Source organism: Budorcas taxicolor, chromosome 16, assembly GCF_023091745.1.
Source record: "Budorcas taxicolor isolate Tak-1 chromosome 16, Takin1.1, whole genome shotgun sequence".
Classification (NCBI taxonomy): Eukaryota; Metazoa; Chordata; class Mammalia; order Artiodactyla; family Bovidae; genus Budorcas; species Budorcas taxicolor.
Genome location: NC_068925.1, coordinates 60,340,956 through 60,367,447, shown reverse-complemented (window position 1 = coordinate 60,367,447; position 26,492 = coordinate 60,340,956). Strand labels below are relative to the sequence as shown.

At 44.6% G+C, this 26,492-nt stretch overlaps 1 protein-coding gene across 3 annotated transcripts in view; it reads left to right on the top strand.

Annotated features, from left to right (window-relative positions):
- The first annotated feature begins 18,237 nt into the window (after positions 1-18,237).
- LOC128061629 (quinone oxidoreductase-like protein 2) overlaps positions 18,238-26,492 on the top strand; it is a 31,169-nt gene continuing 22,914 nt past the window's right edge. Inside the window, exons 1-7 of one of the 3 annotated variants that reach the window (XM_052654009.1) lie at positions 18,238-18,285; positions 18,394-18,502; positions 20,798-20,894; positions 22,921-22,979; positions 23,514-23,579; positions 24,364-24,473; positions 25,853-25,934. In XM_052654009.1, the coding sequence (XP_052509969.1) occupies positions 18,266-18,285; positions 18,394-18,502; positions 20,798-20,894; positions 22,921-22,979; positions 23,514-23,579; positions 24,364-24,473; positions 25,853-25,934 (543 nt within the window). In that variant the 5' untranslated portion in view covers positions 18,238-18,265. Of the gene's footprint in view, positions 18,503-20,797; positions 20,895-22,920; positions 22,980-23,513; positions 23,580-24,363; positions 24,474-25,852; positions 25,935-26,492 lie in introns of all 3 variants that reach the window. The other 2 variants (XM_052654008.1, XM_052654007.1) reach the window with 2 other exon arrangements.

The following is a 26,492-nucleotide window of genomic DNA, read 5'->3' as shown; positions in this document are numbered from 1 at the left end:
GGCGATCTGAGGCGGGAGCACTCACCCTCGCTAGAAACAGACTCTGAAACCTTCCCCCTCCCAGGACAATGCTCTTAATTAGCCGCACCATATTTCTCAGAGAACAAAAGCTCCCCACCCCTCACAGGAAAAGCTTTTCCAGGAGATATCTCGTTGGGGAAGCGCCAGGCACACAACAGGGAGAGAACAGACAGGCTGTTCTGGGCTCGGCAAAGAGACACAAACTCTGGATTCCCGCGGGAGCTACAGAGGTTAGCCGGCACATTTTTTCTCCACGTGACGAGCATGTGCTTCACAAGCCCTGAGGTGACCAACTTCAGAGGCCCCCTTTTCTCCTCCCTCTCCCTTGGCTCCCACTTGAGAGGGTTAGGGACCTTGGCGGTGGGTGGCAAAATCAGTTGGAACCATCTCCAGAATCGAGCATCTGGGGAGCAGTAGGGAAGGAACTGGGAGTTTATTTCAGGTGACAGACATAGAGCAGGCCCCTATTTTTTCCTGCGACTAGAATAATATTTCTGGAACGGGGAGGCTTGAATCATATGTCTCTTCATATCACTGTGTGGGAAGTCTCAGTTACCAGCCTAACAATGGAAGGGATGCTGGTGCTTTTAGGACTTGGTGGGGGCCCAGCAAAGGAGTCTGGGAGCTTGAGGGGGGAGGAGGGGTGGAGGGGGAAGGTGGGGGAAGGTGGGGGAGGGGGAGATGGGGCAGGGGTGGGAGGGGAGAGTGCAAGCAGACAAGGCAATTAAGGGCAAAAGCACTGCCTCACCTGAGCCTGTCTTCTTTCCAATAACAATTTTGCCCTTCTCCCCCTCCCCCGCTCACCCACATTAAATGTGTTTTTTGAAAAACACTGAGAAAAAAAAAATCTTGTTTAAGTGCCTCTTCCTGTATAAGTCCACTGTCAGGAAAGGAAAATCCAAACGGCTCAAATAGTCTATTTTTGTGCCCAGAGGCTCCAGGCCCTGCACACAGACTCTTCCTTACCCTGAAGGAAAGGAAACTGGGTGTGAGGCCTCCCTGTCACAGAGGCCGGAACTGAGGAACTGGTGTTACTCGAAGGCCTGGTCCCCGTACAACCTCCATTTTAGGAAATAAAGATATAGTACGGGATGCTTTGGGGCTGGCCTGAGTGGTGTTGGTAAAAGAAAAGAAAACCTTCTCATTATTCTGTCGGTAAACAATCGTGGCGCTAGATTTTAACTGGAAAATTCAATCCGTTGCCTCAGTGTTGTGCTTCTTCTAGTCGTTCAGGATTATTGCTCTCGCCTGCCTCCTGGCTACCAGGCAGATAAGAATGAGAAGCCTGATTAAGGGTTTTGATACCAGGCCAAGCCGAAGTCCTAAGTTGTAACAAGCATAATAAACAGCAGCCACCTAGGTAGCTAAGGCCTCTCTTTGTGCATTTTGCTTCAGTTGTCTACGCCATTCGCAAGTTTGTTGTTTCTGCTCTGTACAGCCTTTTACCCAGTTCAAGTGTGGTGCTTAGGACTTCCAACCAAGGAAATGGGGTTCAGACCACTCCCCCTTCCAGTCCAGCATGGCCTTGCCTCCACTTTGCTGGAGACTGCCTTTCGTGAGGACCACAGGGTACACTGAAAAGGGCGGGCCAGCTTATGACAGCCACACCTCGCAGGCTATTCCTGTCTCCTCTGCTATCTCCCCTGTGAAGCTGACCTTAAAAAGAAACCTCTGGTTTTAAAGGGTTTCCTGGGGAGTTGGTAACTGGGGATGGAGGAAGGAAACCGGAGAGGTCCAGCTAAAGGCAGAGACTAATTCTTTATTGACTTATTAACAGTGACCCTGGCTCAGGCAGAGCCTCCTAAAATACAGATCTGATCATGGCACTACCCTTGCTCATAATCCTTCAATGACTCCCCAGTACCCTTAGAATAATGTCTCCATATCCCCCTGAAGGGTCCTCACCAGCCGGCCTTGGCTTGCCCTGCTCTCCCCCACCCCCACCCCGCCAACACACACATACACACTCACTGTGTAGCACACATCCCCTGCCCTCCCTGCCCTCCCTGCCCAATTCCACCAGTTGAATTCTACTGAATTTCTTTACAGATCCTTAAATAGCTGCTTCTTCTCTTGCCCAGCTTTCAAGCATGCCTTTCCTTGCTGCTCCTAACTCATCCTTTAAATTCTTTCATTGACTATTTCTATTCCATGACTTGGAGGTAGGTTTCTCACCTGTGAGGTCCCACAAGCCTTCTACTAAACCTAACACTTACACACTACTTTGTAATTGCGTGTTCGTTTGTCTGTCTGCCCTGCTGGATGGTAAACACCCAAGGGCAGGACTAAGGCATCTGTCTTGCCCACCGTTTTCTTCCCAGTGTGCTGGCCAGTGCCTGGCACGCCACAGTGCCCCACAAGGGTTCGTTGAATAAATGGGCATTATGCCAACATGACAAAAGAAGTCCCTCTGGTCCTCCCCAGACTTGTATTTGCATGTTTATTTAAGTGTCTGCTGAGACACTAGGAAGAGCCCTGAATTAAAAAGACATGTTTTGGGACTTCCCTGGTGGCCCAGGGGCTAAGACTTTATTCTCCTAATGCAGGGAGCCTGCATTTGATCCTTGGGTCAGGGAACTAGATCCCACATGCTGCAACTAAGAGTTCAGATGCCACGACTAAAAGATTTCACAAGCTACTGCTAAGACCCCAGGCCGCTAAATAAATAAATTAATTGATATTTTAAAAGAAAAAGCTTGTGTTGGACTGCCCTGGACCGCCTTTCTCCTTTTCCATGATGCCTTCCCAGAGACCCTGATGTGTAATTTTCCCGGTCAGCTCAGGGCCACTGGTGGAGTTCCTTGTTTGTGCGTATACTGGCACCTGTTTGTGTCATATTTAGTCATTTATTCTATTTTTCCTTACTTTGAAACTTAATTTACAATTAATTATATTTTCCAAATGGTTTCATACGTACGCTTTAATCTTTCCCTACATTTTTCTTGAAAATAGGAAGATTGTCTTCTTTTAGCAATCCTTTTAGTATCTAATGTTGTTCACAATCTGTGTTCAATGAATAAAGGTAGGATAACAAAGTGAAACTTTTCTTTAGGAATTGAATTTATTACAGTGGCATTGTGGAAATGCCTGCTTGATATATTTGCCTGCTGATGTGGCAACTGGACTGTTTCTTAAAGGAAACTGCGGTTCCAGGATGGGCTTGGAAACTATAGCCCAGAACTATGAGGGCGCCACAGCCCTGGTCCATTGGCAGAAATCCCACCGCCTGGGGAAAACGTTGTTCCAGGGTGCCCTCTAGTGATCTGAGGTACCACTAGGTCAGAAGCCAGGGCAGCAGGAAGCAGGATCCAGGGGAAAGCCTAATAAAACTACAGATGCCAGATTGCGATGCCAGCTGGGAGACCAGTCCTTCTCATCAGTACCTTCGGGGTTCTGATGCATGGCCCACAGGTCACACTTTGTGGAATACAGACTAGGTGATGCCCATCAGAGAAAATGTGCCAAACGCATAGTCTGAGAACAATCAGTTTCATTTTTCTGCTTGTCAGGCTGGACCACTGACTGCTGGCTGACTATTCAGATGTGGATGTGAGTGAGAAAGAGGGAGAGAGAGAGGTAGCCTAGACCTTTGGAATGAAATATAATCCAGGATACGCAAGAAGAGTCAGCAGCATTTTTAGCTGGACCACTAAGCAAATGTTTTAGGTAGATCGTGTTATTAATACCGTCTCTTGAGGTCTGTTCTCCAGTCTAATGGAGGGGAGCCCCTCTCCTCTTTTGGTGCCCTTCCCAGCAATGGGTTCTTACTGCACACACACTCCATGGTGAACACTGTGTCAGACTGTTGACATATATCAGTATATTATCTCTGGAAGTCCCTGGAACGATCCCAAGTAAGGTATGCATTATGCCATACAAGCAGGGGGAAAGATTGCAGGGCAGCTAGTTCAAGCATAGGCACCAGCTAGAAACCACTTTCGGAGAAGGCGATGGCACCCCACTCCAGTACTCTTGCCTGGCAAGTCCCATGGACTGAAGAGCCGGGTAGCCTGCAGTCCATGGGGTCGCTAAGAGTTGGACACGACTGAGTGACTTCCCTTTCACTTTTCACTTTCCTGCATTGGAGAAGGAAATGGCAACCCACTCCAGTATTCTTGCCTGGAGAATCCCAAGGACAGGGGACCCTGGTGGGCTGCCGTCTATGGGGTCGCACAGAGTTGGACACGACTGAAGTGACTTAGCAGCAGCAGCAGAAACCACTTTCCTGAATTCGGTACTTATGTTCTGTTAAGAAAACTCACTAGCAAGATAAATAGAGCAAAAATCGCATCCTTTCTCTATTGTAAAGGAGCTAATTCCTACTCTGAAACCAAGTAACATCCATCAGTGATAAAAAAATTTTCTTCATCTCTGAATTCCTATCTGTACAGTCATCCCTTGATAACCTGGGGGAGTGGCAGGGGAAAGAATTTGTTCCCACACCCCCAGTGGATACCCAAATCTACAGATGCTTAAGTGCCTTCTATAAAATAGTATAGTACAGGGACTTCCCTGGTGGTCCAGTGATTAAGACTCCACGTTTCCAATGCAGGGGGCATGGGTTTGATCCCTAGTTAGGGAATAAAGATCCCACAGGCCACGTGGCACAGCCAAAGGGAGAAAAAAACAAAAAAGAATTAGTATAATACAGTCTGCCTCCATATCCACAGATGTGGCACCCACGGATGCAGAGGGCTGACTGTACTTACCTTCCTTCCTTCCTCTTGATAATTTCAGTTGAAGGCTGCTTCTTTAATTAAGGGCTGTTAGCACATTAAAATGTTTGTTGAACCTTGCAAGGTGATAAATTATGCTGATTTGCCGTCTAGTACTTAGGTCTAATTATTTTATGTACTTTCCCCTGTGCTAACAGCACCTAATGAATTCAGTTAAATGGTAAAAATCACATTTTTTGAGTGTCAGTGTGTCCAGACACTGTTCTGGCTGTGGAAATGTAAAGGAGACTAGGTGAGGCTGAGTGCCTACCCCACAGGGTATGAGAGTCTAGAGAGGATATTATCTCTGATGCAATGTGATGAGTACTTTATCAGAAATATGATCCCAGGGTTAGGATAGCACAGGACAATTACTTGTCTCCATGGGACAGAGAAATGCTGCCACAGATATACTCTTAATATTCCAAACATTGACGAACATTAGGATTTTCATGGGGAGTGGGGAAAACCCTATCATTCATTTCCAAACTATCTTGGATCAAATCACTCTTCTCGCAAATAACAATGTTTTCTTTTATACTACCCCCCTCCTCCCTTACTGTATCTTTAAAACAAAACATAAGATGCTGGCCTGATACCATCTGATTTCAGTCCTGCTCCTTAGCTTGTCTGGAAAGCTTTAAGCATAGGCTCACAGAGCCCTTAATGAGAAAGCTCATTAAAAAGCCGTCTGAAATGGGGAAACAAATTATATGCACAACACAGCCCACTCTTTTCCTCTTCATTTCCTTCTCCCCTTCCCAGACTGTGACATTATAAATGAGAAGGCGAAGTGAGTCATCAGATCGGAAAAAGGCACTGTCGCATGGATCTGTCTTTACCTTGCCGCTTTGATGACATTTATCTTGCTTCACTGCAGCACTGAAATGTTGCCCAAACAGCAGGAGGGCCCTGCGTGTGTAATGATGGCCTTGGTAAAGCCTTTGATTGTGTGTATTTGGGTGGAACTTGAGCTTGTAATTGGGGAATGCGCACATTGTCAGATTTCAGAGCCTCTCCCTAGAAAGCTTGTTTATTCCTGGGGAAAGGGGAAGTTTCTTTCCTTCTAGGTGTATCTGTGACCACCTTTGGAAGGTTTTCTCTGGAGTATAACTTCAGGATGCCAACAGTCATATTCAGGGCTGACCCAGCTGCAAGATGTCTTATTAAGTCACCCTGTACTCCTCTCAAGTGGGGAATTTCATGAGCTAGGATTGGCTTCCAGCCTCCTGGCTCAAAAGGAAGTGATGGTAGTGATTGTCCACTGGGAGGAAGACATGGGAGGTGGGTTTTATTTTTTTCTTCCTTCTCATCTTGGAGTTTGCAAAAGGAACGCTACAAATACCAAAAAAATCCTTCCACACCTGGTAGCTGGGCAATGTTTGTGAGGAAGAGAAAACCCTTTGCCTTGCCCCTTGATGTATATAAATTGCTAGGGTTGAAACACTTACAATAAAACGCTTGCCACCTGGTTCTTTTCTGTACTGAGGCAGAGAGCTCCTATCCTTTAAAATCAGGAGACTAAGGTTGAGGTCCTGCCTGTAAGCTTCCTGGCTGTTTGACTCTTGAGAACTTGCCAAATGCCTCTGAATCTCTAAGCTTACCATATGCCAGGCCCTGTGCCAGGCATCAGGAATACAGAAATAGAGAAGTCGCTGGCTCCACCCTGCAGTCCGGTGTAATCTCTTGGGGAGACAGGTGCAAACACAGTTACAACGCAATGTGGGATGTGCTTTATGGAAGCTACAGAGGAGTTCCCAGAGAAGCGAGAGGAGGGGGACTCTGTATGTTCTGGAAGTGGGAGAAGAGTGAGAAGGTGAGCAGTGGTGAGCCTGTGGTTAGGGAAGGGCTCCCAAATCAGGAGCTTGAGCAGGATTTTGAAAAACAGAGATATCTCTCTTAAAGAGAGAGCGAGAAAGATGGTAGAAAGAACCCTGGCTAACAACATTAAAGAAGTGGCAGAGGAAAGGAACCTTAAGAACAAAACTGGGCAGTGGGTTGAGAAGTAAGAGGAGAACCAGCAGAGACTGGCTTCAAATGCTGCAAGAGGGAGGCCAACTGGAATAGGGACTGACTGACAAGTAGCCATTGGACCTGTGGCATTTAGGGAAAGAACAGAGTGGAGAGCAAATAGGAAGAGAGCAACAGAGCCAATGAGCAGATGCCTTTTATTATTATCATTATTATCGAGATATAATTGGTTTACAATATTATATTGATTTCCAGTGGACAGTATAGTGAGTCAGTATTTTTACAGATTGTACTCCATTAAAAGTTACTATAATTCCTTGTATAATACATCTTTGTAGGTTATTTATATTATACATAATAGTTTGTAGCTCTTAATCCTTTTCCCCATGGTGCCCCTTCCTCCTTCCCTCCTGCCACTGGTAACTGCTAGCTTGTTTGCTGTATCTTAAATGTTTCCTGTTATATTCACTGGTATGTTTTACTTTTCAGATTGCACATGTGATATCATACAGCATCTGTCATTCTCTATCAGACTTATTTCACTAAGCGTAATAGTCTCTAGATCTAGCTATGTTACTGCAAATGGCAGAATTTCATTCTTTTTTATGACTGAGTAATATTCCACTGTGTTTACATCCAACATCTTTTTTATCCCTTCATCTTTTGATGGATACTTGGGTTGCCTCTATATGCTGGCTATTGTAAACAGTGGTGCTGTGAACACTGGGGTCCATGTATCTTTTCAAATTAACATTTTAATTTTTTCCAGGTACATACTTAGGAGTGGAATTGCTGGATCATATGACAATCCTATCTAGTGAGCATATTTTTAACACTGAATGGACTTGTGTGTGTGAGTTTTTTAGAATCACAAAGAGATGAGAGATGAACAAAGATTTTTGTTGGTTTTGCTTATGATTAAAGCATGTATATAGTTATATACCATAGGACAGGAGGCTGTGGAGAGGAAGAAGTTAATTTCAAGGGGAGAGATGGGATTAAATGGGCTTAATTCCTACCTTATGGAGTCCTTTAGGAAATGGTGAAGGACAGGGAAGCCTAGGGTGCGGCAGTCCATGGGGTCGCAAAGAGTCACACATGACTTAGCGACTGAAAAACAATGAGTCTTTCTGAGGATTAAATGAAATCTCCTGGGGAAGCCTTTTTGTAATGAGATACACACATGTGAATATGATTATCCTGCTATTGAAATAAAACCTGAGTGCATCACAAGGCATTTGAGCTCACTTATCTCTGGGCTTCTGAGATAGGCAAATCTCCCTCTCCATAGCCTTTTTGTGTGAGCTGCTTTCCTATTTCCTCTTACCATCACTTTAGACCTAGAGCCCAAGAATGAACTGAGCCTTCCTTGACATTTCTTCCTGCCAAACAACACAACTCACCAGTTCCCCTGGATCACAACAGGAAGCTGGGGGTTGATAAGTGAGAAGCAATTAAGGGAGATGACAGGAGCCTCCGCTTTGTCAGGAGGTGGGACTCACATCCAGCTCTCTTAGAAACTTTGTCAGTTTATTAACTTTTTATCAGATAACTCTGGAGCCACATGGGCAGTGAAGTAGACTGTCTCTCATAGACACCAGTGGCCCCTTTTCCATCTCAGTTTCATGAACTGTTAAGTCTCATTAGGGCAGGGATTTTTTTGCCTGTTTTGCTCACTAGCGATTAGAACAGTCTGGCACAGAGGTGGTGTCTAATAAGTACTAACATTAATAAGTGAATGAATTTATCCATTCATCTTTCCATTGACTCTGTCGAAATGGACCAACCATTAAGCTCATCCTAGATAAACAAAGAATACTTGCTATCATTTTTAAAAAAGTACATTCTGTGCCAGGCACTTTACATATATTAGATTACAATTATTTTACAAATGGGAAAACAAGACCCAGAAAGAGGTCACTTGGATGAGGATATATGGCTGGAAAGTGGTGAAGCTGGAATTCCTCCCTGAACCCATGCTCTTTCTATACCACCATCTGCTTCACCTTTCTCATCTCTCACCATTCTCTGACTCAAATCATAACTTCAGTCCCAGCTGACCACCTATAATTCCTTGAATGTGCCACCTTCTCTCACATATTTCTTTGCCCGGGACATGTTTAATTCTGCTCTTTGGCTAATTCTTCCTCATCCTTCTTCTAGGAGGCTTTCTTGAAATGATGCTCTCCAGGTGGGGTAGGTTGACCTTCTCTGTGTTCTCACAGCCTCCTTTGCGGCCCAAGGTCACAGGACATTTCACAGGCCTTATAGAAATCTTTTTTTTCCCATGCTGCATGGTTTTCAGGCTCTTACTGCCCAGACCAAGGATCGAACTCATGCCTTCTGCAGTGGAAGCACAGATTGCTAACAGCTGGACCACCAGGGAAGTCTCTTAGAAGCCTATTTTTATGTGCCTTTCTCCAGTAGATGGTGAGAAGTTCAAGGATAGGCCTGCCTTCATAATAAGAGCTGCCATTCATTGAGGGCTGCCATGTGCTGGCTTTTCTGATTTAATTCTCACAGCTACCACCTGAGGAGGCCATTATTACACTTGTTTTATAGATGAAAACAAAGATGGAGGCTCAGAGAGGTTAAATAACTTTCCCAAGGTCACAATGGCTAAGTGACTAAGGCAGGAATCCAACATAGGTACATCTGGTTCCAAGGCCTACCAACATAGGTACATCTGGTTCCAAGGCCTAAATTCTTTTCTTTTTCTTATGTTATCATCAGAACCATCCACAGTGCTCACAGTTTAACTGTTGGGATAAACAGATAAATACCACCTGAACAATGAGATTAGCGAGCTAATCCAAGTTTATAAAGCTCTTGGGGGAAACATGTAGAAGGAAAGGAGTTGTCCTCTTTGGGGGACATGGGGTTGGAAAGGCTTCATAAAGTTGCCAGACTGCTTGGGAACTTATAAACTGATTCCATAATGATGGCTTAAGATGGAAAATAGATTCCTGCATCAAATATTGGTGGTTAGTTTTGGGGCCCATGGCAGACATAGCCCAGGTCACCACTGCTTCCAAATGAGTCCCTCTGGGTGCCAGGAATTTAGTCCAAATGCCTGCTGGTACCTGCTTAAGTGATGACTGGTAACTAGGCAACCCAGGCAGCACATTGTTTCATTAAAATCTTTGTGTGTGTGTGTATGTGTGTGTGTGTGTGAAAACTACTTTACATAATCACATTTTTCACCTTACTATACTTTAAATAAAATCAATACATTTTCAAGCTCTTGGCTATAAGGAATAGGGTAGTACTTCTAATTATGTGTTACCTTGCTCTTGTGTCTTAACTGCAGACATCCCTGGAGGCTGGTTTCTCTCTATTCTCCTCTTCAGGGACTTCATCTATTTTCTAGGCTTGAACTACTGTAAAATTCCTATAAAATTAAACTTAAAACTACAAGTAAAAAGCATGGCTCTGTAATGTGTGGCACAATACCCTCTTTGTCTGCCACGCAAACAGTGGGTGGCCGGCCTCTGACATCAGGCAATTAGGAGGCTTCTAAACTGCTCCTTTCCTAGCTGTGGCCTTGGGCAAGTTTCTTACTCTGCATTCCCAATCTTTAAAAAAGTGAAAATAATAGTAATAGGACTATTGTGAGGACTAAGAAAATAATGCAAAAGCACTTAGTGACTGGTTTGTTCTAAGTTACCAGTAAGTGCTAGTTGTAGCAATCATTATTATCACTTGGATCACTGGCAGGATAAAGCAATTTGGATGACAGTGATTTGAAACCTATGAAGTATTATGAAAATGTGAAATATTATTATGTATATTGTATTGTGTGAAATCCAAAGAGCTTGATACAAAGGGCATTGAATAAGAAATCAGGAAAGCCAGGTCCTAACAGATCCTAATGCTACTTTAGCCAGTAACGTGCAGTATGACCTTGGGCCAGTCCCTCTCTGAGCCTTCGCTTTCTCACTTGTAGATGAAGCAGTTTTTAAAATCATCTTTTTAAGAAACTTATTTATTTTTAGCTGTGCTGAGTCTTCCTCGCTGTGACTGGACTTTCTCTAATTGCGGTGAGCAGGGGCTACTCTTCCTTGTCTTGAGCGGGCTCCTCGCTGCAGAGACTTCTCTTGTGGAGCATGGGCTCTGCGGTGCTCAGGTTTCAGTAGTGGCTCTGGCTCCAGAGCGCAGACTCAGTAGATGTGGCACACGGAATTAGTTGCTCTGGGGCATGTGGGATCTTCCTCAACCATAGATCCAACCCATGGGCCATGCATTGCAAGGTGGATTCTCAACCACTAGACCACCAGGGAAGCCCCATTGCTTAGATCATTTTGATGAGCCATCCCACCTGTGAAATTCTATTATTCCATGAATTTTGGTCCCATGAAGCAGATAAATTATGTCACAAATCTTATAGCATTCTTGGAATAGACTAGAAGGTTAACATATATCAATAACCAAAGTCCATCTCTGAGGTTGATAAAAGTTAACCCCGACTCCAACATTCAGAAAGAGCAATCTGGGGGAATCCAATGAAAAGGCAAACTACAGCAAAGCTCAAGGCTTGTGGGAGACATCTTTTTGGTAGAGGATAATAATATATCTATAACGGCAATACTGCACTGGTCAGAAAAAAAGCATCAGATTATGTGTATCAGGCAGATGCATCCTTAAACAGGAAAGTATGTGCAAGACCCTTTAACATTTTTGGATGTGGCTTTGAACAATAAAGTGCTGGTAGCTCTCTTACCAGAGAAGGCACTGGCACCCCACTCCAGTACTCTTGCCTGGAAAATCCCATGGACGGAGGAGCCTGGTAGGCTGCAGTCCATGGGGTTGCTGAGGGTCGGACACGACTGAGCGACTTCACTTTCACTTTTCACTTTCATGCATTGGAGAAGGAAATGGCAACCCACTCCAGTATTCTTGCCTAGAGAATCCTGGGGATGGAGGAGCCTGGTGGGCTGCCATCTCTGGGGTCGCACAGAGTCGGACACGACTGAAGCGACTTAGCAGCAGCAGCAGCAGCAGCAGCAGCAGGAGCTCTCTTACACAGCTTGTGGGGCATCAGTCTTTTTACCTTCCTAATGTACCAAGTATCGACTTTGCGTTAGATGTGGCGGTACACTGGGTTACTGAGACACACAGACTCTATTCTCAAGATGCTGTCAAACTATTGGATAAAACATTTTAACCCTGTGAGCTACTTTTACATGTTCAGTGTCGTACTGCATGGTGTTAATGTTGTTTATATATTGCTTTTCTACTATTCTGTGAAAGCATAGCTGTATGTGTAATCATCTCTCTACCCTCTGCCTTCCAGCAGCTTCTGGGTGTTAAATATCTCTTCAAGTGAGTTGTACCAGAAGGAAGAGTCATCTGTTACTCTTTTACTTCCTAATGAGCCCTCAAACTGGTTCATAGGGCAGTTATAGATTCTTTCTCTTTCTTCTCAGAGGACTGATTAGTCCAGATTTAGCTGCTTGTTCTCCCCCAGGACTCAAATTGTATTCTCCCTCCCCTCTTTCCTACCTTGCTGGTGGTGGTTTAGTGGCTAAGTTGTGTCCGACTCTTGTGACCCCATCAACTAGCCTACCAGGCTCCTTTGTCCATGTGATTTCCCAAGCAAGAATCCTGGAGTGACTTGCCATTTCCTTCTCCACTTTCATAACTTACCCCCACAGAAAACAAAATAACCAAAAATGATAACAAAAACTAGATAGTACTGTGTGGTGGCAGCCCATTGATGGGTAAACGAAATACTTTTCCCACTGTAGCAACTACTATTAAATGTCTTATCACTTACCTTTGAAGTTCTTTGGAAAAATGAAAGTTATTTTGCATATATGTGCTTAAAATCCCCTCAATTACCTAAGATACTTTCATTTCCTTCCAGGATTCTTCTGAAAGGGACGTCTGCTATTTTTTTCAGATACTGTTATGAATATAGAATGAAGTATTGATAGATTTCTTCAAACTCACTGATTTTCATTTTCCCTGAGGATGACAAGGATATTATGAAAATGACAATAGAAAAATTTCCATAATAATACTTAATAAAAAATTTAAAAACCTGATGCTTAAAGACACTTCCAATTATCTGAAAAGTTGATACTATGTAACAGTGACAGACTTTATTTTGGAGGGCTCCAAAATCACTGCAGATGGTGACTGCGGCCATGAAATTAAAAGATGCTTGCTCCTTGAAAGAAAAGTTATGAGCAACCTAGACAGCTTATTAGAAAGCAGAGACATTACTTTGCCAACAAAGGTCTGTATATTCAAAGCTATGGTTTTTCCAGTAGTCTTGTATGGATGTGAGAGTTGGACGATAAAGAAAGCTGAGCACTGAAGAATTGATGATTTTGAACTGTGGTGTTGGAGAAGAGTCTTGAGAGTCCCTTGGATTGCAAGGAGAACCAACCTGTCAATCCTAAAGGAAATCAGTCCTGAATATTCATTGGAAGGATTGATGCTGAAGCTGAAACTCTAATACTTTGGCCACTTGATTCGAAGAACTCACATTTGAAAAGACCCTGATGCTGCGAAAGGTTGAAGGTGGGAGGGGAAGGGGATGACAGAGGATGAGATGGTTGGATGGCATCACTGACTTGATGGACGTGAGTTTGAGCAAGCTCTGGTAGTTGTTGATGGACAGGGAAGCCTGGCGTGCTGCAGTCTGTGGGGTTGCAAAGAGTCAGATACAACTGAGCAACTGAACTAAACTGGAGTACTAACTCAACAGTTCAGTGATAAGCGTGTATTAGGTGCCTAAAAGTTGCATTGTGCAAAGTACAAACATAAAGGAGATTAAGAAATAGGTGTTCTTTCAAGGAGCTCAATTAAACACTGCTTGCTTTATATAAATCAACTATAATTCAATAAAAAATTGCTTACTTTATATCTTGTATAAATACTTACAGGAACTTCCTTGGTGGCTCAGATGGTAAAGAATCTGCCTCCGAGGCAGGAGACCTGGTTCGATCCCTGGGTCAGGAAAGTCCCCTGGAGAAGGAAATGGAAACCCACTGCAGTATTCTTGCCTGGGAAATCCATGGACAGAAGAGCCTGGCAGGCTACAGCCCATGGGGTTGCAAAGAGTCAGACACAACTAAGTGACTTTTACTTCACTTTATAAATAGTTAATATTTTCCAAAATATTTTCCATATGTAACAACTCATTTCATCCCCAAATCAATCCTTATTTTACATTTCATAAACTTGAGATTTCCTGTTGCTCACTGTTATTTGGTAACCAGAGTGTTGACTGCTTAAAAAATAGTTTTGTTTCTGGTTTTGCTGGATCTTTGTTGCTGCTTGAGCTTTCCTCTAGTTGCGGAGATGGGGGGCTACTCTTCGTAGTGGTGCTCATTGTGGTGACATCTCTTGTTGCAGAGCACCAGCTCCAGGGTATGCGGGCTTCAGTAGTTGCAGGCTTGTCAGCTCTAGAGCACAGGCTCAGTAATTGTGGCACACAGGCTTAGCTGCTCTGCGGGCATGTGGGATCTTCCTGACCCAGGGATGGAGCCTGTGTCTCCTGCAGTGGCAGGTGGATTCTTTACCACTGAGCCACCAGGGAAGTCCCAGAATGTTATTTTGATGATGATAATGTTGGTATTTCTCTACTCCTTGTGGTTTGATTTATGTACACAATGACTAAGAGTTTACAAAGTATTTCGTGGAAGATAATGTTTTCCACTTTCTCACCCTCCAGTCCTTGTTTCTCTTCTGCTTAGTTTGTCCCTGAGGGAGGTGGGGCTAAAATGACTACCAAATTCACCACCAACCCCGCCTTGCCCCTTGCCAGTGCTCTTAAGAGAACAGTGACCTTCACTTTTCTTAAATTCTTTTCCTACCAAAGCCTTTCTTTAGGCCATAATTTTAGAAGTTTATTGCTACTTCATTTTTGCTTTCTATTTTTCCTTTATTCCATTCCTGATCATTCCATAATTCTGTGCTACCTTGGACTATTGTTTCCATCAAATAGAAAGAGAATTTAGCAATTTAGGGATTATTTTGCCTGATGTTTTCACTTTTAGGGGGAGGAACTGGACTCCACAGCCTTGAGAATTGCCAAAACCACACAAATAGGTGGTAGACTTGGGCTTGAACCTCAGAGGCTATATGCTGTTTGATCAGATGTCCTTTTGGGGGGGTTTATTTTTGTTTTTTGGCTTCTAGGCTTGCAGGATATTAATTCCCCTACCAGGGATCAATCTAGACCCTCTGCAGTAGAAGCACAGAGTCCTAACCATTTGAACTGCCAGGGAATTCACCAGACTAGCAAAGTAATGCTCAAAATCCTCTAAGCCAGGCTTCAACAGTATGTGAACCGTGAATTTCCAGATGTTCAAGCTGGATTTAGAAAAGGCAGATGAACCAGAGATCAAATTGCCAATATCTGCTGGATCAATGAAAAAACAAGAGAGTTTCAGAAAAACATCTACTTCTGCTTTATTCACTATGCCAAAGCCTTTGACTGTGTGGATTACAAAGAGCTGTAGAAAATTCTTAAAGAGATGAGAATACCAGATTACCTGGCCTCCTGAGAAATCTGTGTGCAAGTCAAGAAGCAACAGTTAGAACTGGACATGGAACAACAGACTGGTTCCAAGCTGAGAAAGGAGTACATCAAAGCTATATATTGTCACCCTGCTTATTTAACTTATATGCAGAGTACATCATGCAAAATGCTGGGTTGGATGAAGCACAAGCTGGAATCAAGATTGCTGGGAGAAATATCAATAACCTCAGATATGCAGATGACACCTACCTTATGGCAGAAAGCAAAGAAGAACTAGAGAGCCTCTTGATGAAAGTGAAAGGGGAGAGTGAAAAAGTTGGCTTAAAATTCAACATTCAGAAAACTAAGATCGTGGCATCCAGTCCTATAATTTCATGGCAAATAGATAGGGAAACAATGGAAACAGTGAGAGACTATTTTTTTTGGGCTCCAAAATCACTGCAGATGGTGACTGCAGCCATGAAATTAAAAGAAAAGCTATGACCCGGTGGCTCAGATGGTAAAAGCATCTGCCTACAACATGGGAGACCCGGGTTCGATCCCTGGGTTTGGAAGATCCTCTGGAGAAGGAAATGGCAGCCCACTCCAGTATTCTTGCCTGGAAAATCCCATGGACAGAGGAGCCTGGCAGGCTGCAGTCCACGGGGTCACAGAGAGTCGGACACGACTGAGCAATTTCACTTCACTTCAACCTAGACAGCTTATTAGAAAGCAGAGACATTACTTTGCCAACAAAGGTCTGTCTAGTTAAAGCTATGGTTTTTCCAGTAGTCATGTATGGATGTGAGAGTTGGACTATAAAGAAAGTTCAGTGCAGAAGAATTGATGCTTTTGAACTGTGGTGTTGGAGAAGACTTTTGAGAGTCCCTTGGAGTGCAAGGAGATTCAACCTGTCAATCCTAAAGGAAATCAGTCCTGAAGATTCATTGGAAGCTGAAGCTCCAATACTTTGGCCACCTGATGCAAAGAACTGACTCATCTGAAAAGACCCTGATGCTGGGAAAAATTGAAGGCAGGAGGGGAATGAGACGACAAAGGATGATATGGTTGGAGGCATCACTGACTCGATGGACGTGAGTTTGAGCGAGCTCTGGGAGTTGGAGATGGACAGGGAAGCCTGGCATGCTGCAGTCCATGGGGCTGCAAAGAGTCGAACATTACTGAGCAACTGAATTGAACTGAACTGAGGGTAAATACATAATTCCTTAACATAGCTTAAGACAAACTTAAGCGACTGAACTGAAGACAAATATTTCCATAAGAAAAACGCATTGGTTAGCTCAAGGTTTGAGAAAATTTAAGTTCAGTTGGAACCAGGTGTCATCATGGCAACATAGAATTTTAAGAGAAACCTCTTTTTAAATTTGTGTAGAGAAGGGGAAAACATCTAACACTTGTTGGTTACCTCCTGCCCCTTAAGAGAGAAAGGAAAAATGTCTGACACTTGCAGCCTATTTCCTCCGTTTGGAGACCCCTGGCTTTCCTGCCTGTTACCCTCTCAAATCCTAGAAAGATGTTGAAGGCAGCCATAAAGCCTTTATGCATTTAGGTGAGGTCCACCCTCACCCCCTAGTTGTTTATTTATACCTTGTTTTGTTGAAGTATAGTGGATTTACAAAGTTATATCAGTTACCCGTGTACAATATAATCATTCAATATTTTTTAGAGTTATTATAAGAAGTTAAGGGAAGAGTTTATATCAAAAGATGTGAGGTCAACAGGGTCAAATGTCCTTTTGAAGCAGTCAAGAAATAGTCTATTAACAGAAAATACTTTTGTCTTGGAAAAGAGTACTTTGATAAAAATCAATAATTACCCCCAAAATTGTAAAATTGGCGGTATTCCCTGTGCTGTACATTACATCTTTGTTTCTCATTTATTTTATACCTAGTAGTTTGTGCCTCATATTCCCCTTCCCCTATCTTGCCCCTCCCCTCACTTCCACTGTTAACCACTAGTTTGTTCTTTATACAAGAACCCCAAGTTTGGGTTAAAAGTCTCCCGAATTGGCTACAAAAAATGACAACAAAGGTTCAGTTCAGTTCAGTTCAGTTGCTCAGTCGTGTCCGACTCTTTGTGACCCCATGAATTTCAGCACTCCAGGCCTCCCTGTCCATCACCAGCTCCCGGGGTTCACTCAGACTCATGTCCATCGAGTCAGTGATGCCATCCAGCCATCTCATCCTCTGTCGTCCCCTTCTCCTCCTGCCCCCAATCCCTCCCAGCATCAGAGTCTTTTCCAATGAGTCAACTCTTCACATGAGGTGGCCAAAGTACTGGAGTTTCAGCTTTGACATCATTCCTTCCAAAGAAATCCCAGGGCTGATCTCCTTCAGAATGGACTGGTTGGATCTCCTTGCAGTCCAAGGGACTCTCAAGAGTCTTCTCCAACACCACCGTTCAAAAGCATCAATTCTTCGGCGCTCAGCCTTCACTGTCCAACTCTCAACATCCATACATGACCACTGGAAAAACCATAGCCTTGACTAGACTTTGTTGACAAAGTATTGTCTCTGCTTTTTAATATGCCATCTAGTTTGGTCATAACTTTTCTTCCAAGGAGTAAGCCTCTTTTAATTTCATGGCTGCAGTCACCATCTGCAGTGATTTTGGATCCCCCCCCAAAATAAAGTCTGACACTGTTTCCACTGTTTCCCCATCTATTTGCCATGAAGTGATGGGACCAGATGCCATGATCTTCGTTTTCTGAATGTTGAGCTTTAAGCCAACGTTTTTACTCTCCACTTTCACTTTCATCAAGAGTTAATCTCCGGGAATCTAGTTCTATCTACTCTTTTTTCCCTCCACCCTCCCTACACGCCCCGCCGCGGGCTCCACCTCTAGGGGAGTCCCCGGGGGATCACGGGGCTCCGGCGCCCGGTCGAAGCTGGCGGGTGGCGCGGTCCGGGCTGTCGCCGCCTGCCTGGGTCAGTTCGTGTCGCACGCCCCCGGGCCTGTCGCCCGGCGCCCTTGCGCTCTTCCGGTCACCGGGGCGGGGCAGGCGGAGGCCGGCTCTTATTGCCGCGCTCGGACCTCTCCCCTCTGGAGACACTTGCTCTGGGCCATGGCGGCGGCGTGGGGACGGTGCGTGTCTCGGGCATGGCTCTGCAGGCGCGACCTGTCTCATCCCCAAACCCCTAAGGGCGGCCCCAGTTTCGGCCCCAATAACCCGACCCTTGTTCCGCTTTGCAGAACGGCCTGGCAGGGCTGCGGCCGAAACTACCGCGCCGCGCTGTGCACCGAGTTGAAGCGGCCCCTGGTCATTGAGGAGGTGTCCCCTCGCCCTGTCAAGCCGCACGAGGTAGGTGACTGGCCGGGATCCTGGACGCCCCCTTCCCCGCGGCCACCACCCACAGCCCGCTGGCTCCCCTTCCGGACTGAGTTCCCGAGTGCTCAGCTAGGGGGCGGCCGTGAGACTGGAGCACAACTTTCTGCTGGGCTTCTAGATGGGCCCTTTCCAGGGTCACAAAAAGCCCAAAGTGCAAAGGGAAGATTGTTCCCCAAAACACAAATGTAGAAGGCCCCAGAGCTGTTGCCTCAGAAACAGAGAATTCTGATTTGCACACAACTTTGCATAACCGCCTGCAAGTTATTGATTTAACACAGATAAATGGACCCCATCCTTTGCTTCCCCTCCTTCAGCTGCAGCATCTAATTATCTGCCCTCCCTCCTCCCCTCAGCCAGCCCTATATTTCCATGATAATGTGCCTTGTGCCCTGCTCTGGTGTACTGCAGTGATTTGGGGTGGGTGGGATTATGTTAGGGTCGTGGGCATCTACCCGCATTTAGGGAGGTGGAAAATGTGGTAGTCACTTTGGCTTTGCCTCTCGATCACCCTGGTGACACTCATCTGGTGTGGAGAATGAGACTGACAAGGCGAAACAGGCAGTGAGTCTCAGGGTTGGAGACCACTGGGAGGGGAAGAAATGTGGCTGCAGTCCCAAAGTATCACTAATGCAGACTCTGGGACTAATTGGATAATTTGGGTGACTGTAGGCTAGCAGCTAGCCTGCTTCTTGGGATTCACATGCTGAAAGACATCCATGTTGAGATAAGGTGGAGTGGCTTCAGGAATTTATGTGTGCTATGGAGAAGGCAGTGGCACCCCACTACAGTACTCTTGCCTGGAAAATCCCATGGATGGAGGAGCCTGGTGGGCTGCAGTCCACGGGGTCGCTAGGAGTCGGACATGACTGAGCGACTTCACATTCACTTTTCACTTTCATGCATTGGAGAAGGAAATGGCAACCCACTCCAGTGTTCTTGCCTGGAGAGTCCCAGGGACGGGGGAGCCTGGCGGGCCTCCGTCTATGGGGTTGCACAGAGTCAGACACGACTGAAGCGACTTAGCAGCAGCAGCAGCAGCAGCAGCATGCATGTCAGCACACAATGTTTGAGACAGTCATTGAGACAGCACACAAACAGCTTGAGAGCTGGGCTTCTTCGTTCTGTTATTTGCCCAGACTGTTGTGTCAGGAATTAGCTCATGAGAGCTGGGACTATGTGAGTTTATCCATCATTAAATCTCCATAGTCTGGAACGGTGCCTGGCATGTGGCTGATGCTTAAAATATTGTTGAATGAATGCATTTTGTTCATAAAATATCTTCTTATCAATATGGTCACCTCTGTATGAAATGGGAAATGTAAACAGATAAATGAATGTCACCGATTCTGTCTCAGCCTTCATTTCCTCCCATGATTCCAAGCCCTGTTGAGTTGGGTTGGTATGTGACAGTAGTTCTTTAACTTCAGGTTGCATCAAATTTATCTTGTCAAAACAGGTTGCTGGTCTCTAAAGTTCCTGAGTCAGTAGGTCAGGGGTTGAGAATCTGAACATCTAGCAAGTTGCCAGGTGACACTGAATCTGGTAGTCTGGGGAGCACGCTATGAGAACCGCTGCTTAACAAGGGCTACAGAAACTGCTGCAGGGCTCCCTCTGCTCTATCTCTGTCATGAAAACACATAAGCTGGGGAGTCTAGTTCTCGCTTCTAGAATTCCTGATTCCCCAAACCGCTGATCATGTTACCCTCTGCTTAAAATCTTTTAATGGCTTCCATTGTTCCATCTATCCTTGGGTTGGGAAGATCCCGTGGAGAAGGAAATGGCAACCCACTCCAGTATTCTTGCCTGGAAAGTCCCAGGGACAGAGGAGCCTGGTGGGCTGCAGTCTGTGGGGCTGCAGAGTCGGACATGACTGAGCAACTAAGCATACACTGGGCCTTTGCACAGGCTATTGCTTTTGTCTGTGCCAGGCTCCCCTCCTCCCTTTTGAATAGTTAACTCCTCACAGTTCTTACTTCCCTCAAAGGTCAAATCTCCCCATTATGTGCTTTCATAGCACCGTATATTTCTATCTGACATTTTGTGTAGGAGTTGTAGTTTAGCCCATAAACTCTCCTAATTATCCGGTTAATGTCTGTCTTCTGTACTATACTCTTAGCTCCTTGTCTATTTTGTCCTGTGATTGTGCACCAGTACTTAGTTCAGTACCTAGCATATAGTGGACATTCAGTAAATATTACCGTATAACTGAATGAACTTTGTCTCCAAAGACGTGTACTGATCTGCCTTGTTGCTCTATTTCCTTTGCAGGTCAGAGTTAATGTTCATTTCTGTGGGATTAACTTCGCTGATATTTTGGCCTGTCGTGGTCAGTATCAGGAGAGGCATCAACTTCCCTTCACACCCGGTGAGTATGAAAGGGCCAAGTGATTGCTTCAAAAAGCGAAGATATAGAGACTTTTAAAAGAGCTGCTTGATGGACATGTACACACTGCTATATTTAAAATGGATAACCAACAAGGACCTACTTTATAGCATGTGGAGCTCTGCTCAATGTTATGTGGCAGCCTGGATGGGAGTGGGGTTTGGGGGAGAATGGGTACATGTGTGGGTATATCTGAGTTGCTCTGCTGTTCACCTGAAACTATCACAACATTGTTAATAAGCTATACCACAAAACAAAAAGTTCAAAAAAAATCATAATTGGTAAAAAAAAAAAAGACCCATGTGCTTCATGAGTAGTACCATGGTGGTGTTTGCCTGCTGTCAGTGGTGATTCAGATATGTCAGCTTCGGTACTTCCCTGGTGGTCCAGGGGTTAAGACTCCATGCTTCCAATGCAGGTTTGATCCCTGGTTGGGAAACTAAGATCCCACATGCTATGTGGTGTGGCCTCCCCCAACAAAAAAAAGACATCTCAGCCTTACTGCTAATTAGAATCACTAGAGCTGTGAAGGAAGGTTCTATGACTGTCTTGTTCAACATTATCCTGCCTGCCCACCCTGGCCCCGTTAGTACTCTTGTATCTGGCTCATACTAAATGCTCAATAAATACTTGATTGATTGATTGAAATACAGTTGACAAGCAATGTTATGTTAGTTTCAGGTGTACTAGATAGTGATGTGACATTTGCATACATTATGAAATGACACCACAATAAGTCTAGTAACCCTGTGTCCCATACAGAGTTATCACAATATTACTATTTTCTTCTGCTCTGTATTACATCTCTGTGGTTTTATTGTTTTCTAGAGACTTGTACCTCTTAATCTGCTTCACTTACTTCATCCACCCCTCAATAAATACTTTGAAAAGGCGTAAATGAACAAATAAAATTTTATGTATTATTATGCTCACCAGAATCCTGATCAGAATCATCAGTGGTCATAGTCATTCTCTCTCATTCCTTGACAGTTCCTCAATTTTACTTTTTCACTGAAGGATCATAAACATCTGGTTGCAGCTACGACTCTCAGTCCTCACAAATACATTCCCCAAGAAACCTAATACCAAAGGATCAGAAAGAAGATACAGAGTTTATCCATTTCTTGGTAGGCTGCTCTCTGACTTGCATTATACTCAATCTGATTACATTTAGATCCCGAGTATGTGGACCAATGACTCATTTTTGTTGGTGAAATTTATTGAAAGAGATATAAGTATAGTTTGGTGTGTATCTATCTACTATATAAGTGATATACAGTTATATACCGTAAATATACAGTACATGTATATTTTATACACCATAGACACCACTGAAGATACAGTGATTGCAAAACAGTTGCCGTGTTTTGGCCTTAGGGCATTTGGTTATGCCTCAACAGTTGGAACAGGTTCTCTCTGTTTGTATTTGCTGACATGCTGGCTGGCGGGGGAAGATGTCTTACTCAATTGAGTTATTCTTCTGGCAGCTCAAGTGGGAAATGTATGATCATTCAACTCAGAAATTTTGGAGGTGGAGGAGGAAAGAGCAGACAACACCAGTTCATCCAACTGGGCCAAGTGCTGTATGCATGAATATAGTTCACGTCCTTGAGGGGCCTCATAGTCCAGAAGAGGATACCTGGGAATAGATAAATACCATATGATGAATATTATCATTGGGCGTGCTGGAGGAGCCCAAGGCCCCAGAGATCAGGGTCAAAAGTACTTGTATACTCATGGTTCTCTATTCTTTTGCCCATTCTTGAAATTTTCATTTGTGTCATGGTAAGAATAGGACTGCTATAGCTTTTCAAGTTGTGATCATGAAATCTTAATTCACTTTCCTCTGTGTTGGGTATAACACTCCTATTCTTCCTGGATGGGGTAGGGGGCGGAGCACAAACACTTTTGGCTCCAAAAAGCTCATAGGACAGCCTGTCGATCAGAGTTTTCTCATCTCTCTGGTGCTGGGCTTTACAGATAACCTGATCTTTAAAATTTGTTTTAGGAATCGAGTTTTCTGGGATGGTATTGGAGACAGGCACAGATGTCAGCATGGTGAAAGAGGTAAATTAGTTGAATCTAGGGAACTGATGTGTGGGTAACTATGAGAAATAGTTTGTAGCCAGAGGGTCTTGCTTTTCCTGGACTTTGCCAGCGGACACCAAAGGCAGAATGAGATGGAGCGGGGAGAAACGAATTCTGAATTGAGGGAAGGAAGCCTGGCCTGGCTTCGTTAAACTTTTTATTACTAATGAAAGGCAGCACCTGGGGTTTTAGTTACTGAAAGGATAGAGAATTCTCAAGTTTCAATATTTTGTGAGAGAAATGAATACTGGGATTCTAATTCATATCAGTTTTTTCCTTTCTCGGTTCAGTCATCGTCCAAAATGTGTTCAAATTGGCTTGGCCACCTGATGGGGGTTGTGTGAAAACAGCTGAATTATTTACTAAGCAGCCACACTGAATAGATAATTAAGGGAACCTGTGTCTTACTGGATCAGAAAGAACAATCTTCTTTCTTTTTTGGGTTAATTTGGGAAGGGGTTAAATGGCAAGAGCATACATTTGAACACACCCTTAATGGTATTTTCCCTTCAGGGAGATCGAGTCATTGGCCTGCCTGGCTTTGGTGGTATGGCTGAAGAATGCATCACTGACCACAAGGTAGCCCTGCTCCTCAATATTCATCCTTGGAGATTCTTTTTCTGCTGTCTTTCATTTTCACCTATCCCTCAGTCCTTCTCCTTTTCCTTTCTTTTTTTTTTTTTGTATTCTTTAGGTTATATCTTGTTTCTCAGCCAAGCATTTCTTTCTTTCAAATGCTAAACCCTTTTTTTTTGTTGGTTTGCTTGTTTTGGTGTGACAACCATTGCATAGAGCTTTGTTTGTGTGGAGTGGTTTAATGAAGAAGGGCATTTTGCTTTCTGAGGCCTGGAACAATCGACTGGCTGTCCAACTGGACCATAGTGAGGTGGTTTTGGTAGAAAAACTGGTTTGAAGCCTTGATGTAATGAGCTTCTTCCTTGCGTCAAGCATGTGAAAGGTAATCCTCCTGGGAGGTAGCCAGCTGGTGTAGGGGTGTGGTTGTCCAGGATGTGAATGGTGCCCCCTAGTGGTGGCTAGTACACACCTTTTTTTTTTTTTAAACAGCTTTATTTAAGGTAAAATTTTTGTACCATGTTATTCACTTATTATATTAATACCGCAGTGGCATGTGTTATATCCTCTGCAGATTGGTTCCTTCCTGATCCAGATGCCAGGTTTAGGATTTTTGAAAGCTGATGTGCCCACGTCTTGAAATTGACCATCACTTGCTTGGTCTTGACTTCCACTGGGCTTGGTTCCTGACATGTGTTGCCCTTTGCAAGTCAAGTCATCATATGTATTGAGCAGCCTTTATGAAGAGGTGCAGTGCTTAATCTCTAAGTCACTGTTATCTCTTTTATAGAACCTGTGGCAGATTCCAGAAAAGGTGTCCCTCCGAGAAGCTGCCGCCCTGCCCGTGTCCTATGGCACTGCTATTTTCGCCCTGGAGCATCGGGCCTGTACCCAGCCTGGGTGAGGACTGTGCCGACGACAGAGGGATAGATGGCACCTCCTCTAACGCCAGAAATGTCCACCAAGACCGTGGCGCTCTGTTCCCTTCCCTGACCTTGTGTGCATTCTAAGTCCCTTTGATCATGCCCGACTCTTTGCGGCCCCCTGGGCTGCAGCCCGCCAGGCTCCTCTGTCCATGGGATCCTCCAGGCAAGAGTACTGGAGTGGGTGGCCGTGCCCTCCTCTAGGGGATCTTCCCGACCCAGGGATCAAACCGGAGTCTCTTACATCTCCTGCATTTGCAGGCGGGTTCTCTACCACTAGCTCCATGTGGGAAACCCTCCCTGACCCTTGCCTCACGGCTATCTAAGGAAAAGCCAAAGGAAGGGAGTGGCCCAAGATTGGAGCCTGGTGCCAGTGGGGATACCCTTTTGCCTGAGAGGGGACGGTAGACTGTGAACTTGGCCAATATGAATTTGGAGAAATCTTTCTCTCAAGTCTGACCCCTCTGGAGATCACTTCCTAGAAAACCTTACATTTTAGAGAGCTGGTTTATTTCAAGTCATTTCACTCAGGTTTTAATGGAAGCCTGTGGCATTTGTTTCTGTGAGGCTTGGCTGGGCATCACAGGTCACAAATACTGTAGGCAGGTGGTGTGTTGGTAAAGAATCCACCTGCCAATGCAGTGGACACGGGTCTGATCTCTGGGTGGGGGAAGATCCCTTGGAGAAGGAAATGGCAGTCCGCTCCAGTATTCTGAAAAGTCTCATGGACAGAGGAGCCTGGCAGTCTACAGTCCACGGGGTCGCAAAGAGTGAGACAGGACTGAGCACTGAGTGACTGAGCCCAGCACACACATAGTGGTATTTGCCTCTTGAGGCTTGGCTGGGTATACTTAACAGGTATTTCAAGCTCAGAGGTGCTGAGTTTCTCACTTAACTGGGAGCGTTCCCACAGCTTCTTGCTCTTTTCTGAGAGCTCAGAATTGCTCCAGGGAGACGGGCTTAGAAGAACAGCGACTGTACATGATCATCAGCTTCTAAAATTTGGCAGTGTTTAGTATGGGAGTGATTTTAGGACAGAATTTAAGAAGCAGAAATTGGAGTGGTAGCGCAAAGGAACGCTACTACTGAAATGAGGGAGAGGCTACCTAGAGAGATTAAGGATCCTCACCTGGGAATTCTTCGGGACTGGACCAAATTAGGACTGATCTACATATATAACACGGCCCAAGAGCCTGGAGAGTGTTCATGTACGTGTACGTGTACACGAGGGGGTTAAACTAGATGAACTCTCAGTTTTCTTCTTGTTTTAAAATGTCCCATCTTCAGAATGTTCATGAAATCATATTGCTGGGTGACTTTTGGTTTCTTGAGTAACACTCATCTTTCCCTGCACAGAGAAACTGTTTTAGTGACGGCAGCGGCTGGAGCCACAGGCCTCGCCGTGATAGATGTGGCGACAAACATTCTTCAGGCCAAGGTATTTGCAAGTTCGATTCTCCATTAAAGAATATCACACCTCCCGCTTTCAAACATGGAATATATTCCTTTATTTATAAAAAAATCAGGTGCGAGGTACTGGGAACCTGTAAGTAGCCTGGAGTAGGGTCTTGCCATCTATTTGCTTGCAGACTAGTGAGGGCACTGAGGAGTAAGTCTCTTGTGCTTCCAGTTATTAGGCCTTGGTAAGATTCAACTCGCCTCACACCCTCTGCAGATTCTATTCCTTCTACCTGGAAAGCTCTAAACTGTCTCCCCTTGAACTTCAAATTTAAACTCAGATGCTGTTTTTTTCAGGGGAGTATTCTGTGTCCCTCCCCTCCATGGGACTATTTCTATGGGGTCTCCGAGCATCCTGTACTTCTCTTTCATAGTGTGGTTAGCCCTGTTGGATCAATGTCTCCTTCCCACTGGACTGTAATCCCCCTCAAGGCAGGACCAGTATCGGTTTGATCCATTATTATAATCGCAGCAGCTAGCATGGTGCTGAGACCATCGTAGGCATTCAATAATTATTATTATTTTGTACATTTATTTA